This window comes from Papaver somniferum, chromosome 9 (genome assembly GCF_003573695.1).
Source record: "Papaver somniferum cultivar HN1 chromosome 9, ASM357369v1, whole genome shotgun sequence".
Lineage (NCBI taxonomy): Eukaryota > Viridiplantae > Streptophyta > Magnoliopsida > Ranunculales > Papaveraceae > Papaver > Papaver somniferum.
In genome coordinates, this window is record NC_039366.1 from 38,138,751 (window position 1) to 38,155,529 (window position 16,779).

At 35.7% G+C, this 16,779-nt stretch overlaps 2 protein-coding genes across 2 annotated transcripts; both read right to left on the reverse strand.

Moving 5' to 3' along the window:
- Positions 1 to 424: 424 nt before the first annotated feature.
- On the reverse strand, positions 425 to 3,000 carry LOC113308772. The gene is made up of 2 exons (XM_026557235.1): positions 2,636 to 3,000; positions 425 to 759 (listed from the first exon to the last, which is right to left on the reverse strand). The coding sequence occupies exons 1-2, from the start codon at positions 2,924 to 2,926 to the stop codon at positions 634 to 636; spliced, it is 417 nt and encodes a 138-aa protein (XP_026413020.1). The 5' UTR covers positions 2,927 to 3,000; the 3' UTR covers positions 425 to 633.
- A 12,562-nt stretch (positions 3,001 to 15,562) lies between these two features.
- On the reverse strand, positions 15,563 to 16,237 carry LOC113311822. Its single transcript, XM_026560620.1, has one exon. It carries the CDS (start codon positions 16,235 to 16,237, stop codon positions 15,563 to 15,565), a length of 675 nt encoding a protein of 224 aa, XP_026416405.1.
- Positions 16,238 to 16,779: the final 542 nt, after the last annotated feature.

The window sequence follows — 16,779 nt, forward strand, 5'->3', positions numbered from 1 at the left end:
AGAAGCAATGACTTTATTAACCTTGTGAAATCTTGAAAATGACGATAATGTTTGTTTCATTGAGGAAACCCTAACCTTTAGTCGAATGTTCTGGAATATTCTATTGAGTGTGGCGTGGGCGTGCCGTGTTTTTCGTTTTGGGGATTGTCAGTTTGTCACCCACTTTGGGACCGGTTTGATGAGTTCCGATCTGAGTTTTATGACTCATCAGACCGATTTGTTTCAGGAGAAGCGATCTTGATGCTCAAAGGTGTGTTTTAATCCGCATCGAATGCAACCTTGGATGAAGTTCAGGTCAGGTCATATTAGATAATTCTAGACTCGGTATTCGGATACCAGAAGCAAAAATCAGTCCTAGAAATCAGAAGTCGGAGAAATCACATTAACATTAAGCAGTTGAATTAAGACTTTCCCCTTGTGTAGATTTTGAAGAATGAAGAAGAAGTATTGATTAAGAAATGAAGAATATCTTTTCAACAATTTCTTTTGATTGTTGAAATCATTTCAGTATTTGACAAAATCAAAAGCTTCTTATCAACAATGAGATCCAAGTGAACAGAGAGAAAAGAAACGAACTTCTAATTTGTTTTGGTGTAAAAACATATTTCTGATTCTCTCTAAAAGACTATAAACCTATGGGTCATGTGTTGGGGATGCATCTTCGGCTCCAGAGTCAGGTTTATCATTCTTGTTGGCCTGTGCTTCCTTCCATTTAGCCCATCCCCACCTCAGGAGCATGAAACCTCCCAGTGCATACACCTTCAAAAAAGACAAAAAGACAGATATTAGATCCCAGAACATGAGGTGAACATACATGTATTTTTGTGTCGTGCGTGGTACATATGTGATTCATCCTTGATAGCTGATCAATGAGTACAGCATAGGACGATGAGATGCAAAGTCTTGAGCATGGAAACAACACATTAGAAGCACCAACGAAGACAACTGCAAACTCTGACATTTGCTTGGTAAACTTGTTTATTTGCAGGCCTCCATTAAGGGAAGCATGAATGTCTACGATATGTTTATAATCATCCAATATGTGTGTCTATGAGAGTTAAAGGGAGTTATTAAAGAGATAATAAACATGCTGCAAGCCAATTCAAATAAGTTTCATGTTTGGACTAAAAATCTACTACTGTAATCTCCAATGGCTACAAATCTAGCCAAAGTCGGAGTCGGTAGATAACGCCTATTTCAGGTCCAACTTCCAACTTAAAGATCAGCAGCCACCTGCACTAATGGTTGTGAGATGAGGCCGCAATTGACGCAGCTCTTTCTCAACCATATGGCCTAACTGAAACCATAATTCAAAAGCATGAATCCAGGATCACATAGATGATAGATCACTATCTTAGAAAAGTCAGTATTGCTTGTTGGTTGGACACCCAAAAACAAAAAAGGAGGAAAAAAAATAGAGATCAGACAGCATAGAGCTCACTATTAAAATCAGAAGAACCACATCTGAAACACAGATAAGCAAACTGACTTTTAAGTAAAAGAATAATGAGATCCTATTCGGCTATTCCCTTGCTTAATTTACTTGAGGCGGTGTATAACTAAGACCTTTTTCTCTGTAGTTTTTTATCACTAATTTTGCAGCTTTTAAGATGCTTAACTAGTTCATGACTTATTGCTACCTCATCTTACTTAAAGATTGAAAATCCGTCTAATGAAAATGTATTTCTATCATGTTAAGTGACCGCCTGATTCTATTAGGTGAGACCTAGCCAGTTGGTGTTAGACGAGGTATCTGGTAACTCGTTACCATGGGCTTTGAGTCAATCCTGTTCACCTGTGAACCAGTTCTTAACCGAGATGAGGTAGTAAGATTACCCTAATAGGCTTGTCATCAACATTAAAGTACATCCCATTAAGAATACTGGTCCATAATACTTAGACGAGAATACAAACATAGTATATAGAGATACTGTAGCCATCGCTTGAGTTCACAAAGAAGTTATAAAGTTCCATACAACTCACTAATAAGCTTAACACATAAACTTCATAATGGCAAACAATCCCTACTTCATGACAGCGAATGCGAGACAGATGAAGTGAGCTAGTATACTTATGCACTTATGCAACATGTGAACCATGAATGAGCCTAAGACAAAGAGGCTGCGACATTTTAGTGTTTATTATTTCTTTGGATATAGGTCACGGCATAAGTAAGGCTAAGACCCAGGTGTGAGTTATAATGAAGGCCAATCCCTAATGTCACCAACCTAATTGTAACATTGTGGAGCATAAAAGGTCAACTAATCATGCTTTACACTACGATTAAATCTTACCCAGGAACAATATTCAGCACTCTAACAGACACAATTTTCTCACCATTTTTTCTGCCTCCCTTAATCAATTTCCCATCCTTTTCTTCCCTAAAGTCGTACTTTAGGGATAATTAGACATCAAATTAGCTAAACTAATACCAATTACACTTTAACTCATCAAAAATTCACCACCAAAATGCATGGATTATAGTCAATTATAGTTAAAGTCTTAGGTTACAAACATCAAACTATCAATACAATAATATACTCAGCACTAATCAAACTTAAAGAATCAAGAAAAAAAAAATCAAATCAAATCAAACAAAACTAGGGTTTTGAAAATAGATTTGAGAAAAACTAACCTGCCACATATTATTCCCACCACTTTCTTGTTGTGGTTCAACCTCTTCAACAGTCAACTTCAACCCCGAATAATCTTGACGACTATCAGGAAACTTAACAACATCTGGGGGGCTTTCCTTAGTTTCATTCTTTTTGATCACTTCACTAACTACAACAACTTCTTCACCTTTCTTATTATTGTTATTGACTTGAGATAAGAAATTTGCTATAATCTCTTGAATCACCGAAAAGGGTCCTCGATTATCTGATGATGATTCTACTGCTATTGATTTTGATTCAGTTTCTGCCATTTTTCTCTAACTCTTTCCTGTTCTTCTTCTTGGAGACTGTGGCGGAGAATAACAGAGTATTTTTCTTCCTTTCTTCTACTTCTACTAGTTTCTTATCTATGTAGTAATCTTTGACTAAATTGGGACCGTCGGTTTAGAAGAATCTAATGTAGTTTTGCAATCTGGAGTCACGGTTTAGGATATTGTGCTGCGTACAGTGTATAATATCATGGTGCAGTTCTTTTGCAGAATTAGACTATCGGTTATGTGGAACCGACTAATTATGTGCTCAGAAAGCCCATTTCAGTTTGTGGTGGACTGGTGGAGTACCGCCATTCACTAATCGAGCAGTCTTGCGCCCAAGATGAACGGGACTAAGCGAACTAGGGCTGAGCATAAAAACCGTAACCGCGGATTTCATCCGTATCCGTCCGTAAATTTGCGAGTGAAAACCAATCCGCTAGAGTTATGGACCGGACATGGGTGCAATCTCAAATCCGCACGCGGTGCGGTTACGGTTGCGGTTGGGATTTGATAACCGCGGATTACCCGCACCGTAGGACAATTAGAGAATTTAGTAAAGTATTTAGGATAATATGGGAAGTTTGCGGACAGAATAAACCTCATCGTCTTTCTAATTTCTTCTTTTTCTTTTTCTTCTTCTTTATTCTTCTTCTTCTTATTTCTTTCCTTCTATTTTTCTTCTTCTTTTTCTCTGTGTCGAATTCAATCAGAGGATTGAGTTAAGTGGAAGAGTGATTCATAGACTACTTGATAACGTGATGAATTGAAGAAGTAGGTGTCGTCTCTAGGTGTTAATCCGAGTTCTGGAAGAAGATAATCGGTAAGATGAATTAGGGTTTCATAATCGGTTTTGGATTTTGATTGAGATGAATTTAATTTGATTAAGGATTTGACGGGTTTGCTTTCGTTTAGGGTAGAGATGATTGCATGCAGTTTAAATATTGGTATCTTTAAGAAATTGAAGTCCACAGAGAAATTGGGTTTTCTGAATTTAGAGTTCGAGTAGAATTAATGTTGTTTGTGAGTTTCTGGTAGTTTTTGAAGGAAGTGGTGTTTATTAATTTAGTGATATGAAGATGTTCTGAAGATGAATTGAAGAATCAAAGAGTTAAGGTTTCCGTTCTTCCCTAAATTAAGAACTAGGGTTTCATAAGAAGTTCAAAGAATAATTCGAAGATGGAATTGATGTCATAGAATGATGGTTAGTGATGGGTTTAGCCTGAATTAGAGTTTGAAGTTGAAGAATAGCTTGAAATTGTAGTTGAGGATTGATTCTGTTTTAATGATTATTCAAATGCTTACCATCATCATCACCAATCATATTCTCAGATAGACAATACTCCTCCTATCCAACCACCATGAGTTTTCTCAGAAGCAGCAGCAGCAGCAGCAGTGGCTAGCCAAATTGCTTATTATCCTCCTTACACTCAACCACTTGATAACCCATCAACATCTTCTGATTATCCAGGTTGGAACCCTGCTGCTGCCGCTGCTGTTGAGGCGTTATCACAATTGACACACTTTGCTGGTAATATGGATGCAACTGAGAGAGCAATGGCTGATGGAGTGCAAGAAAGACATTGGAATCCTAACAATGAACTAGGAGTTGGAGGAGGAGGAAGAGGAGGAGGAATGTACAGTCAAATGCCAATGCCGCTTCAGCATGCTCCCTATCCGGTTCATTTTAGGGTATGTGGTTTTGTAACCGTTACTAGTTTTCTTTGCAGATGAATGTTAAGATCATTTATTGCCTGTATTTAATCAAACTACGCATATTTCTGAAATTGGATTGTTCTGTTGTGGTTTAATCAGTCTTAGGCTTGCTGATACCTCTTGATACATAGCATTTTCCCCCTTCCAGTCGGCATCTAGTTAAGGATTTCGCATGCCTAGTGACTTATGCTGCTTAGATGGCTGATAGGGAAAACTTTTGGAGGATTCGCTTGCCTAGTGACTTATGCTGCTTAGATGATTTTTGTGATTAAATCCGCGGTTAATCCGTAACCGGCCCGCAAAATCCGTTGATCCGCAGAGGACAAATCCGCGGATGATTGGGCCGGTCACGGTTCAATTTTCCAAATCCGCAACTTAGACGGTTTGGTTGCGGGTGACCCCTAATCCGCAACCGTCCGTCCGTTGCTCACCCCTAAAGCGAACCCATAGCCGACTGAACTAGAAAACTATTTACCCAATAGTTTGGGATGGTTTACCAAAATCTGTTACTGAGTTTGACTCGTGAATGGTTGTTGTTGAGAACTTCTCCATGCGAATTGCAAAGTTAAGAAGGTAGAATGAAGTTCCATACTATGTAAAAGCTGTTGTAACTTCTAGAGGTTGGTAAAAATCGTTAACCTTGGTTCGGTTTTGGTAAACTCAAAAGCACTATCTCGTTGAAGGGTACTATACATCTGCCATTTGGCCCATTTCTCAACGCATTTCTTTAGACAAAGACTCTGTTTTTTCCTCTTTTCGGACGGTAAATCTTTCTCGGAACATGGAGTGTGAATCAAACCCATGTTTGAATTGAAATTGAGATACTGATGCAAGTTCTTCCCTGTTCTGTAAGAAAAACCTCCGCCTCTGGATAGGTGGTCACAAGTTTTGGGGGCTCAGTATAGGCGTCCGCTAATGAAAAAAACCACGCAAAAGGAGCGAAGGGGAGTTCTTGAACCGAAAGTTCTCTTGGGTGTATGTAATGTAATGTAGTAGTACTCTTTTTAAGCTATAATCATTTGCAATTCATTTTATGTTTGCTTTCCACGTAGGTCTGAGATAACCGTTTGTCAGGACGACTTCTCTTACGATGTTTCTGAGCATCCGAGCTAGCTGGTTTTCCATCATCCATTGGTAGCCGCATAAATGACTAGAATTTGTGTTTTCTATTGGAATGTCTCGGAGTTGTAATCTTCTTTTTTAGGTTGTCACCGTCTCCGAAGAATTATTCTATCTCCCCGGCTGGTAAGCTACCTAGGGGTCGCTTCTTCCTTGAAAATAGAGTTGTCTGTCACGCAAATGAAGGGAGAGACATAGCATAGGATATGCTTGTGCTCCGTCTCGTTGGGTTGAGTTCGTTCGGATAAATACAGTTGTTTTCTTTTAGTATGAGAATTAAAAGTTGAAGAATTAGTAGGAGGTTATCAAACCGAATATTAAGGTATAAAATTTGGTTTATTTTAGGTTGCTTCCTATCTAAATCTACTAGTTTCTTCATTATTTGTAACAGTTCTTAATTTAGGGGAATTTGACTCTAAAGTGTTGTCGAGATCGAACTCGCTATGAATCCCCTAGATATACGTGCTTTATGAATCCAGTCAACTAAGCCGGTTAGATTTCTTATGGGGAGAAAACTTGAACTACGCACATAGAGACTGTTCATAAAAGGTAAAGCTAACAAGCAGATGGAAACGAGTGTTATTGCGGCTACACCTCCTGCTTTATCAGGAACACTTCGAGGATTAGTTTATGTAGGAGCAATCGTTGTACTCTCTCTTCATGATTGGACTGATCTTTAGTGCGAAAGGTTGACCCCATCTGAGTTCTAAGAGCTGACGTCAAGGTTAGAAGATTTAAGTGAAGTCAAGGCTCTTTATAATTATGGTTCAATAGGACTCCAAAGCCCATCCCAGTTAATACGAGTATGCTAAATAGCTCCTTATGTCAGTCCGAGCTTACCACCTATCCAACCACAATATAAGAGAGAGGTCGTCGATTGATGATTCCCAGGTAGAAAAGCTTGATCATCAACATTAGATATGATGGTCGTAGCCATCACTTGCATTGACCTTCTTTCTTTTTCTTAAAGATAAGCTGGAGAGCTAAAAACCAGTTCTTCCGAGCTAGAATATATTTTAAGGTGTATATTCAAGTAAGAAATTTCAGGGTCAAAGAAAAAGAAATAATAGTAACTTGGTCCCGGGCATCTACCATTATACCCACAATGATCGGCCATACAATTGTTATTCATAATGGAAAATACCATCTGCCTATTTATATAATAGGTGGGTCACAAATTGGGAGAATTTGCACCTACTCTATATTTTCGGGGACATGCGAGAAGCGATAATATATCTCTTCGTAAGTCTCCTTAAATAACCCTCCAGCTCAAGTATTGGTGTTTTTCATTAGCTCGTTCGTTTGTAAGAAAAACTAGATTCCACTACATGTAACGTAATCCCTCCAGGTTGGAGTTAGGGGACCCATATTTTGGGGCCATATCTATTATTAAGAGTTTGCCTCGATTTGGTACCGTTGTGGCGACTCACGCCAAAACAGTGTTTTACCCCTAGATGTCTAGTCGACTGCACTTTCCTCCTCAAGTGGGGAGCTCCCGCTTAGAAGCCAACTGGCAGTGAATGATAGTTAAGAGATCGAATGAGCTCTCCTCACAATTGAAACCTCTTGCCTTTGTCAGTATGAAAGAAAGAATGAAAAATACGTCATTCATGACCGGGTACCTTTTGAATGGGGAATCTTTCGTTACTTTAAAGCCTGGCAAAGGGGGGTCCTGATCGATCAGTGAATTATCCATGGTACGATGGACTAACCTAAATAGGCTTTGGGGAATATAAACTGAAGGTCAACGAATTGCTAAGATTTTTTATCTTCTGCAGGGGACTAATTAAAGATTCTGTATTATTAGGGATATTCTCTAGTTTAGATTTGTTATCTTCCCACAAAATAAGAAGCTTTTCTTTCTTTTAGTTTGGTAAACTCACAAACCAAACCAGGTTTTTTTATCAATTAGAAGATTTTGTTTATATTGTAAATACCTTGTAGTTACACCTCTCTATATAACCATGCATGTGTAAAGTTTAGACCAATGACTTATATGTTATCCAAGTCTATGTCTTTTGTTATTTCCATATGGTTTCAGACCAAAAACTAAAGTAGATGTTAAACTCTTTGTTTGTATTATAATATATTTTGGGCCTTTGACTGTGTTTTGTTATATTTTTTTTTTGAAAATTGGTAATATATTAGGCACACTAACTCAGGGAGTTAATAACCCTGTTCAATTACAGCCGAAGTAAATCCATCTAATGTGGAAGCGTTGAGGTCTTCCTAGCATTAGATTTATCTACTACTAGAGTATTGTTAATACAAGAAAGGAAAATAAGATCCCAATTTAGATTACAACTGAAATGTTTAGCTTCTTTTGCTCCAATGTAACTACACTATTTGCCGACCTAGAAATGTAGGGAAAACCTAGAAAATTTGGACACTCACTAACTTCTTGTCTCAATTTTTCCATAGTTATTTGATTTTTCCAAAAGATTGGGGAGTGCTTCTCATTGACATAGTCAAAAACATTTCTGCAATCGCCTTTTATGTTGAAATTTGAGAGTTGAAGCTCCTTTGCGCATTTTGTTGCCTGAAACAATCCTACTTCTTCTGCCTCTTCCAGAGTTGCTGTTCTGGAAGCTCCTGCTCTGCCTTGTCCAAATTCAATTGATCTCTAGGTTTTAAAGCAAAGCCAAAAGTATTATTAATGGATATCCAAGCTGCATCCACATTGATTTTATACTTTTTTTTATAGGTAGTTTGCATTCTTCTTTGGAGATCTAAGCTGCTTTCTTCTTTATCAAATTTATAATTTCGTTTTCGATCCATTATGCCAGAATTGAACATGTCTCTGTATATCTAAGGCTAATTGGTTTACTGATATGTGTTTACCTTACATTCTCTGTTTATCTTTCCTTCCATATGAACCATATTTTTGTCAAGATAACTTCTAATTCTATAATACTATTGGGTTTTCCTAACCAGGATTTACAAATGTCAAGAAAAGTATCAGCATTATCAAAATTGAAATGGATTGGACTAGGTGATAGATCCCAAACAGAGTTGGCAAAGCTGCGGTGAAAGAAAAGATGTTGTATGGTTTCATCTGCATCACAACCAAAAGTACATTTTGGAGAAACATCTTTAAGAATCTCAGGTAATTTGAAATATATAGAGATTGCACTTTGTAAATATTTCCAAATCTTAATTCTTTGAGAGACATTTAAATTCCATAAATCTTTCCTGAATATTTCAGGAATATCTAAGTTATTGGAATTTATTTGTTCTCATTTAGTTTTTCATACATGGATTTGACTGTACACTCCCCTGAAGTTGTCAGGAGCCATCTTAATCTGTATGTTTGAGGTTCATGTATCTTACTTGGAAAAATCCTAACATTACAGATTCTTCCAGCTAAACATTGAGGTTATCAAAGGAATATCCCACTTTTCAGTAATTGGATCTATAAGATCAGTCACAAGTGTTAAGTGATTGTTGAAGCTATTTTATGTTGAATCAGAGTACCACCTAAATTTGATATCCAATTGTCTTCCTAAATATTTATGTTGTTTTCATCTCCTACCTCCCAAATATTGTTTTGTTCCACTAAAGCCATATCTTTACATATACAATTCAATTCAAACCCCAAAAACTAGTCACAGAGTTTTTAACCCTAAAGGCATATTTTTTTCAAAAATATTTAGGTTTTACTTGGGACGCCCAAACAGAGTATATTTCAGTCAGGAGTCTCCAATCTAGTTTAGTAATCATAGATTGATTAGTTCTATGAGCATTTCTGAATCCCAGACCACCCTTATGATTACGAAGACAAACATATGCTTTTGGGTGGTATCCTCTGGAATTAGTTTCCTTTCCCCACCAAAAGTCTCTTTGTATTAAATCAATTTTGTTAATTATCTTTTTTGGTAGGAAAAAATAACCCAGTTTGGAAAGTAGCCATGCTGGCCAAAACTGATTTATTTAAAATCATTTTGCTAGTTTGGGGAAGCACCATTCATTTCCAACCTTGTGGCTTATGTTCCATTTTCTCCATAATTAACTCAAATTTTTTAATCTTTGATTTATCTATAAAAATGGGAGCACCTAAGTATGAGTCTTTTAAATTTATCTTCTTTATTTCGAGCAGCTTAGACATTATTCTTTGGTGTTTTGGATGAACTTTCTTGCTGAAGAAAACTCCATATTTTTCAAAGTTTATGAGTTGATTTGAAGCTTTACTAAATATTTCAATAGTGTTTAAGATATTCTTACATTCCTTTAGATCAACTTTTAAAAAATGGAGACAAGCATCCACAAAAAATAGATGATATATGGGACTGTTCTTTGGAGTTATTTTGGAAACATGTATTAATGTTTTCTAATTCATGAGTTAGAAGTATCTTAGAGAATATCTTCATACATATAATAAAAAGATAGGGGAATAAATGGTTTACATGTCTTATTAGGCCCCTACTGGGTTTTAAGTAATCCCCGGGAGAGCCGTTTAAGAGGACTGCAATAGAGTAAGTGGGAATGCATTGGTTGATAAGGTTACATAAGGATAGGTTAAAGCCGAAAGCCCTAAGGGAAGCTAGAAGAAAATCATCGTGAACTCTGTTGAAAGCCTTAGACTTATCCATTGTAATTCCTATCCCCCCTGTTTTTGTTGTTTTCTTCTTGAAAGAATGAATGATTTCATGTGGAATCACTATATTATTAGATATTAGTTGTCTAATAGATTTTTCATTATATTGGATGTGATTTTAGCTAGGATTTTGTAGATAGTGTTACAAAGGACAATTGGTCTGAACTGACAAGGGTTTTTGGGATGTCTATTTTTTGGTATAATAAATAAGAAAGTTTTATTTATGTCGGGTTCATGGCTCTGGAATCAAAAAATTGTTGGATGCTTAGGGTTACTTGGTTTCCAACTGTATCCCAATTTTGTTTAAAAAACTTGCAAGGAATCCATCAGCAGGTCCTGAGGATTTATTGGGTTTCATTTTTTTTTAAAACATTGAAAATTTCATCTTTAGAAAGGGAGAGGATCAATTTTTAGCATTATGATTATCAGGTACACTTGAATGTATAAAGTTGAACATGAGATCATGATGAGAGTTATCCACAAGATCAGCAGAAAATAAGTTTTGAAAGTAGTCATTTAGAATATGATGGATTACTTTTCTGTCAAAGGTTACTTTATCATTGTTATCCTTGCAATAACTTTCTTCGTGTCGTATAATTTTTCAAGTTGAACTAGTTTATCTTGTATATGTTATTCCTTTCTGTATAAGTAATGAGAAGCATTTACGTTTTCAAGACGTATAAGAAGTTTTTTGATCTATTTTGAAGGAAGACCGATTCTTTTTTCCAGTCTTGGAGATTTTTTTCCCAGGAGTCAAAGGTTAACGACTAGAGAATCAACTGGATTGTCTCTGATGATATGGTTCTAAGATTCTTTAATAACTTAGACATACGATGCCTCTTTCTCCCATGTATCATAGAATTTATAAGTGCAATTAAGCCTTTGGAAACCACTATCCAAAGTCAGAGAAATTGGGCAGTGGTTTGAGCCAACAACTACTAGATGAGTGATATTAGCCTTAGAGAATCATTTGAAAATGCTTTATCTAATCTCTCTTGGATGTTTGCAAATTCTTTTTATTGTTGTTCCAGGTGAATTCATAGCCTATATAACCTATGTTAAACAAACCATCTCTTTTAAGTGTATTATTGTAGTATTCACTGTGGTTTTTGTTGAAGGGTAATCCACCCATTTTTTCAGATTGATCAAATATAAGGTTCATATCTCCTATTAGGACCCAAGGAATTTTAAATTTATTAAACTGTTCAGCTATCTTTTTTAGAATCCCAATCCACATTCCTATTAGAGGCATAAGGACTACCATAGAAACATGTAAGTAACCATTGTTTAGCTTCAAAATTTGTTTGGACTTTTATGTTAATCATATTGACTTTCCATTATATGATTTCAAAGTGGAAACCATTTACCCAAGCTATTGCTAGTCCTCCTGCTAATCCTATTAGGTCTACAATATGTGTCTTGGGGTAAAAATAAATAAGGTTTTTAACAAGATGTCTCTGAGACAAGGTTTTCGAAAGGAATAAAATTTCAGGCGTCTCATCATCTATAATATTATTTTAGTGATTTTATGTGAAAGGGTTACCGTACCCTTGCACATTCTAGGATATAAGTTTCATTTTTCCTAGATAAGTTTGAAAAATACCGAAATACACCACAAACTTTTTCTTAGGAAACCTGTATGGATAAACTTAAATACAATTCTAAGAGTTCAACTTAATGAATCCCAATCAAGGAATAATATTTAGAATTATATCTCCTTCTCTCACAATCGGAAAGTTTACAAAGACAAGTCTATGACCCTGATTACGTGTGAGAGTACTTGGACGATTCCAGAGATCAATATCCAAGTATCATCAAGTCGTATCCAACAAATAAGGATGTATGTATCTACTTTGATTAATTTACGTACAACCTGTGATATTTCAATTATAAAAATAAACAATATAATGTGTAAAAGAAATAACAAAGACACTAGAAATTTTGTTAACAAGGAAATTGCAAATAGATAAAAACCCAGGGACCTAGTCCAGATTGAACACCAAACTGTATTAAGCCGCTACAGACATTAGCCTACTACCAATTAACTTTGGCTGGGAATATAGTTGGGAACAAATTAAACCCCCACAGCAATTCAGTTACAGTCGCGCTCCTTACGCATCTTGAATCCAAGCAGGACTCCGCACAATTGATTCTCTTAGATGATGTCCTTCATATCCTAAGAGTTGCTTCAACTCAATTGAAGACTTTACTAATCTTCCTCCCACAGATAAGCCTATGTGTGATTTTCTTTCTGATCGATAGATCAAGGTGAGACTGGAAATCGATACCAAAGTCTAGATAACCTCAAATTCCGGACTTATGCATTCCGAAGAGCAGTGCATATTATTATTCACCTCACAAGTATTAAACACGTGGAATCACAAAGTTTGAGAAAAAAAGAACTTTGCGATCTTGTTTGAGTGAGCAGCTCAACAATCAAACAAAATCAGGATACACGAACTATCAAGATAAAAGATAGTTAGACTTGGCTTCACGAATCTCTAAGTGAAGTCTTTTTAGTATCTAAACCTATAAGGGTTTTAAGGAGAGGACGAATCTAGTTTACAACTAGGACACATAAATAATAGTGTCAGGGATTCAAAAATCCCAGTTGCTTGAGGTTCTCCCTTATATAGACTTTCAAAGTATATGTTGCTTTAGGTTTAAGCTAAGGTCACTTTGGAACCAAGAAAAAAATGTTCACTGTTAGATGAATCTTTGAAACTAGAGTAACATAACAAGATATACACCATGGCTAGGATGAACCGTAACCAAACCATGTACAAAGACATTGTTCATGGACTGTTAGCCGAAACTATCCGATTGACCATAAGCTTAATCATTTTCATTAACACTTCATACTTTAAGCTTGAATCACAACCATAGGTTATAATGTGATCAATCTTGTCTATATAGTGTTTTCAGAGATTTATTCAAATGCTGATTATCTCACAGAAATAATTTTTGCGCATCTGAAAATATTCGACAGGGCAAGTACGTGTACTAGATAATGTACTCTACCTTATTCGTGACTGTTTTTGTCAGGAACTCACAGAACTTTCTGGTCTGAGTATCGTGTATGGATACCACACCGGTTTCAAAACCAACAATTCCTTTATGGTATGCATACTTGGTATATGTAACATTCCTGGTTCACGAGCAACGAACTTTTTATGGTATAAATACCGGGTATGCGTACCAAAAAGTTATTGTCAACATATATCTACATCGACACTTATATTATGGCTCTGGAACTATAACATTTTCCCCCAGCATGTGAACTGGTATGCATACTGTCTTGTATCCAAATTTATAATAGTTCATTATTTTTCTCTAAATCAATTCGAAATATTCCCAAATAACATCAATGACACATATCACTATTTCAGGCTATTTTCGAATGATAATCGTGAATCATGATTTAGATTATGAAAAATAAATTGTTCTTAACCGAAATTCATCAAGTATGAACAAATGTTCATTAAGCTTAGTCATATATATTTCGAGAACTAATTACCAAGATAAACTTGACTCGGAATTCTTGATATGCTTGCAATAGTCTAATTAGTTATGCGACAATGTCTCATAGATAGAAGGATGAATATAACTTGAGGAATAGGTGATTCAGTCTTCACTTACCTTTTGTTGAAGAAGTTCTCCAAAATCTTCAGTTGATCTTCACCTTCAAATGGTAGAACGCAGTGATATGTCCGATTCTCAACTACATACTTATATCCTAATCCGAGATTTAACTAATTGTAGACTAGAAATCAAAGTATAGTTTTGACAACTAAATTTGACAACAAGCTTGATATAGCAACACTTGTGAGTTCGACCAAGCAACGCTCTAACAAAGTTATCTAATCATTTATTTGGTAAACCTAATGTTTATAAAAGCATGTGAATTACAAATAAAACACAAAATTAGGATTTATTTAACGAATTGCAGTGTCAAACAATTAATAGGTTATATATCTAGTTGAGTTGGGAAATTACTAAGTTTCGTACTAACTATATCAGAAAGATATGACAAATTGAATCCTAAACAAACTAAGTTAACTTGAGACCAATAAGATAAATAAAATAGAGCATCAAGGTAAATCTAAGAATGTGGTACTTGTTATGAAATGATAATAAAATAATATAACTAAAGGATGAAAAATACTTGTGTCGCATGCTTTTGCTTCGATGGAGGAGATAGGTTCATTTCCTTTGTTGTGTTCTTTCAAATTTGACCCATATTGGTCAATTGACAAAGCTGGTCCAATTTCATTAGAGATAGAAATATGCTTCTCCGAAGACGAAGAAATTTCAAAATACGGGATTGAAAATTCTAAAATCAAGTTCAGAAGAGAAATTAGGATATAAAAAATCTTGAAAGTTTTGACTTGAAATTGGTGTAGAAAGTAAGGGATTTGCGATTTTGTTTTAAGATGTCCTCGAGGAGTTTAAAATAGGATATTCAAATGAATCCCTGACATTTTCATAAGATGAAAAAGATTATGGGTTTTATAATACATATACAGAAGATCCTCTTCTGTAATGAACCAGATTAATGATATCTTGCAATAATCTCGATTTCAGAGTAGGTTCAAACTCACTGGCTCTGATCGTTTAAAGGACTCGGTTTGTTTCCGAGTTGAGGGAGCGATTCGACTCAGAAACCGAGTGAAAGAAAAAGATAAAATTATCAAGCACATTGAATGGAAAAGTACGTTTTTGTAAAATTGAGTCAAAAATCAAAGGCATATCATAATCCAAATTAATCTGCTTGGTGATTTTAATCTGAGATATTCTCAATTCCTTCAGGGGTTTCTTTTTTTTGCTTAATCATGAAATTTTTATTACTAAACTCTTGCATTTACACATTACAGAATGCCAAGATATTTTCAAAGAAGAGCAACTAAAAATGAAAGGTAGCTAACAGACCGACTCTTAACCCATTACAATAAGCTCAATAGCTAACATAAGCCTAGACATATCCAGGCCACTAAAAAGGACACTACTAAATTACAGAGATGTTAAAATCTAAAATACAAGTCAACCTCATTTTCTAGTTTGCCTAGAAACAGAGGATTCTCTTCAAAATAATGCACTTCACCTCTGCTCAGAAGTACCCCTCTCTTAGCCATTTTATCAGCAGAAAAATTGACCTCTCTATACGAGTGTCTGAATGTGATTACTGGAATAACTTTGTTGATTCTAATTCATCTGCTCTGTACCATCCATGGTATTTTATCATTTAAGAATGCTATTATTACAACTTTAGAATCTAAACTGAAGCATACATTCAACAACCCTTTTGACATTGCCCACTCACCTGCAATAATTAGATCCATCACCTCTGCCAAGTAATTTGTGGCAATCCCCAGTCCACCTGAAGCTGAACCCATATGCTCTCCATAGTGATTTCTAGCAACAAAACCAATTCCTGCCAAACCTGGATTGCCTTTAGAAGCTCCATCACAGCAAATCAATGTTTGGTTTTGAGAGGGAAATGCAAAGAAACATTGTTTCACTCTTACGGTTTTCACTTTTACCCCTGAGATGCCAAAATGCAACATTATATGTAGGTCCAACATATTCCCCCATTTTTTTCCCCTCATTCTAAAACTGCCTTCCTTTGCACATCTGTAAATTCTCCTTTTCAATTTATCCACAGATGGAGCTTCAACTTCATATATCACAACATTCCTTGCAAACCATAATTCAACCATAATATTAAAAGCACATATGTACCATACCTCTTTAACAGCTGGGCTTTTACTTTTTGCAAGACTTAAAACCTCATCAAAACTCCGAGGACAAGAACATTTAAACACTCCACACAGCCAGTGCCATATGGCTTCACTAAAATCACATTGCCACAGAATATGCTCCATTGTGTCTTTAGCATTACCATACAAACAACACTTAGAGACTGTTGAAAAACCTTTTTTTCCTAAAAAGAGATAAGAGATATCTTTTTTCCTTCAGGGGTTTCTTAAGTGGCTATAAGAGATATCTTTCCAAACAAGGAATAATAAGGTACTTGAACTCCATACTGAGCTAGAAATGATTTGACAGACTCTGATTCACCATAATAATTAAAGTTGTTTCTCAGATTCCAAATATGAACAGGAACGTCATTAAGAAAGAAAAGATCATCGCTGGGAAAAGGGGAATCTATAGTAATGTCATAGATATCGTATAACGTTCTGTGTTACAGAATAACAAAATTGTCTCGTTTGTGGCCGAATCACATACAATGATCACAAAATTTTGATGGGAAGTTGAGATAGTTGATATAAAGTTCAATTAGCGTATATCTACCAACTTTCACCACTAACGGTTTTTCAATGTTAACCCATACTACTAGAAGATGAGTCTGAGAACGATGTATCACTTCCAACGCAAACTCTTCACACAGATCCTAGTTTAACTG

Excerpts from the sequence above, each read along its gene's own strand:
- LOC113311822 (XM_026560620.1), bottom strand. The coding sequence starts at position 16,237 with ATGGAGCATATTCTGTGGCAATGTGATTTTAGTGAAGCCATATGGCAC.
- LOC113308772 (XM_026557235.1), bottom strand. The coding sequence starts at position 2,926 with ATGGCAGAAACTGAATCAAAATCAATAGCAGTAGAATCATCATCAGAT. Across the intron at positions 760-2,635 it reads GTGGGAATAATATGTGGCAG|GTGTATGCACTGGGAGGTTT; the intron begins GTTAGTTTTTCT and ends TCTTTTTTGAAG.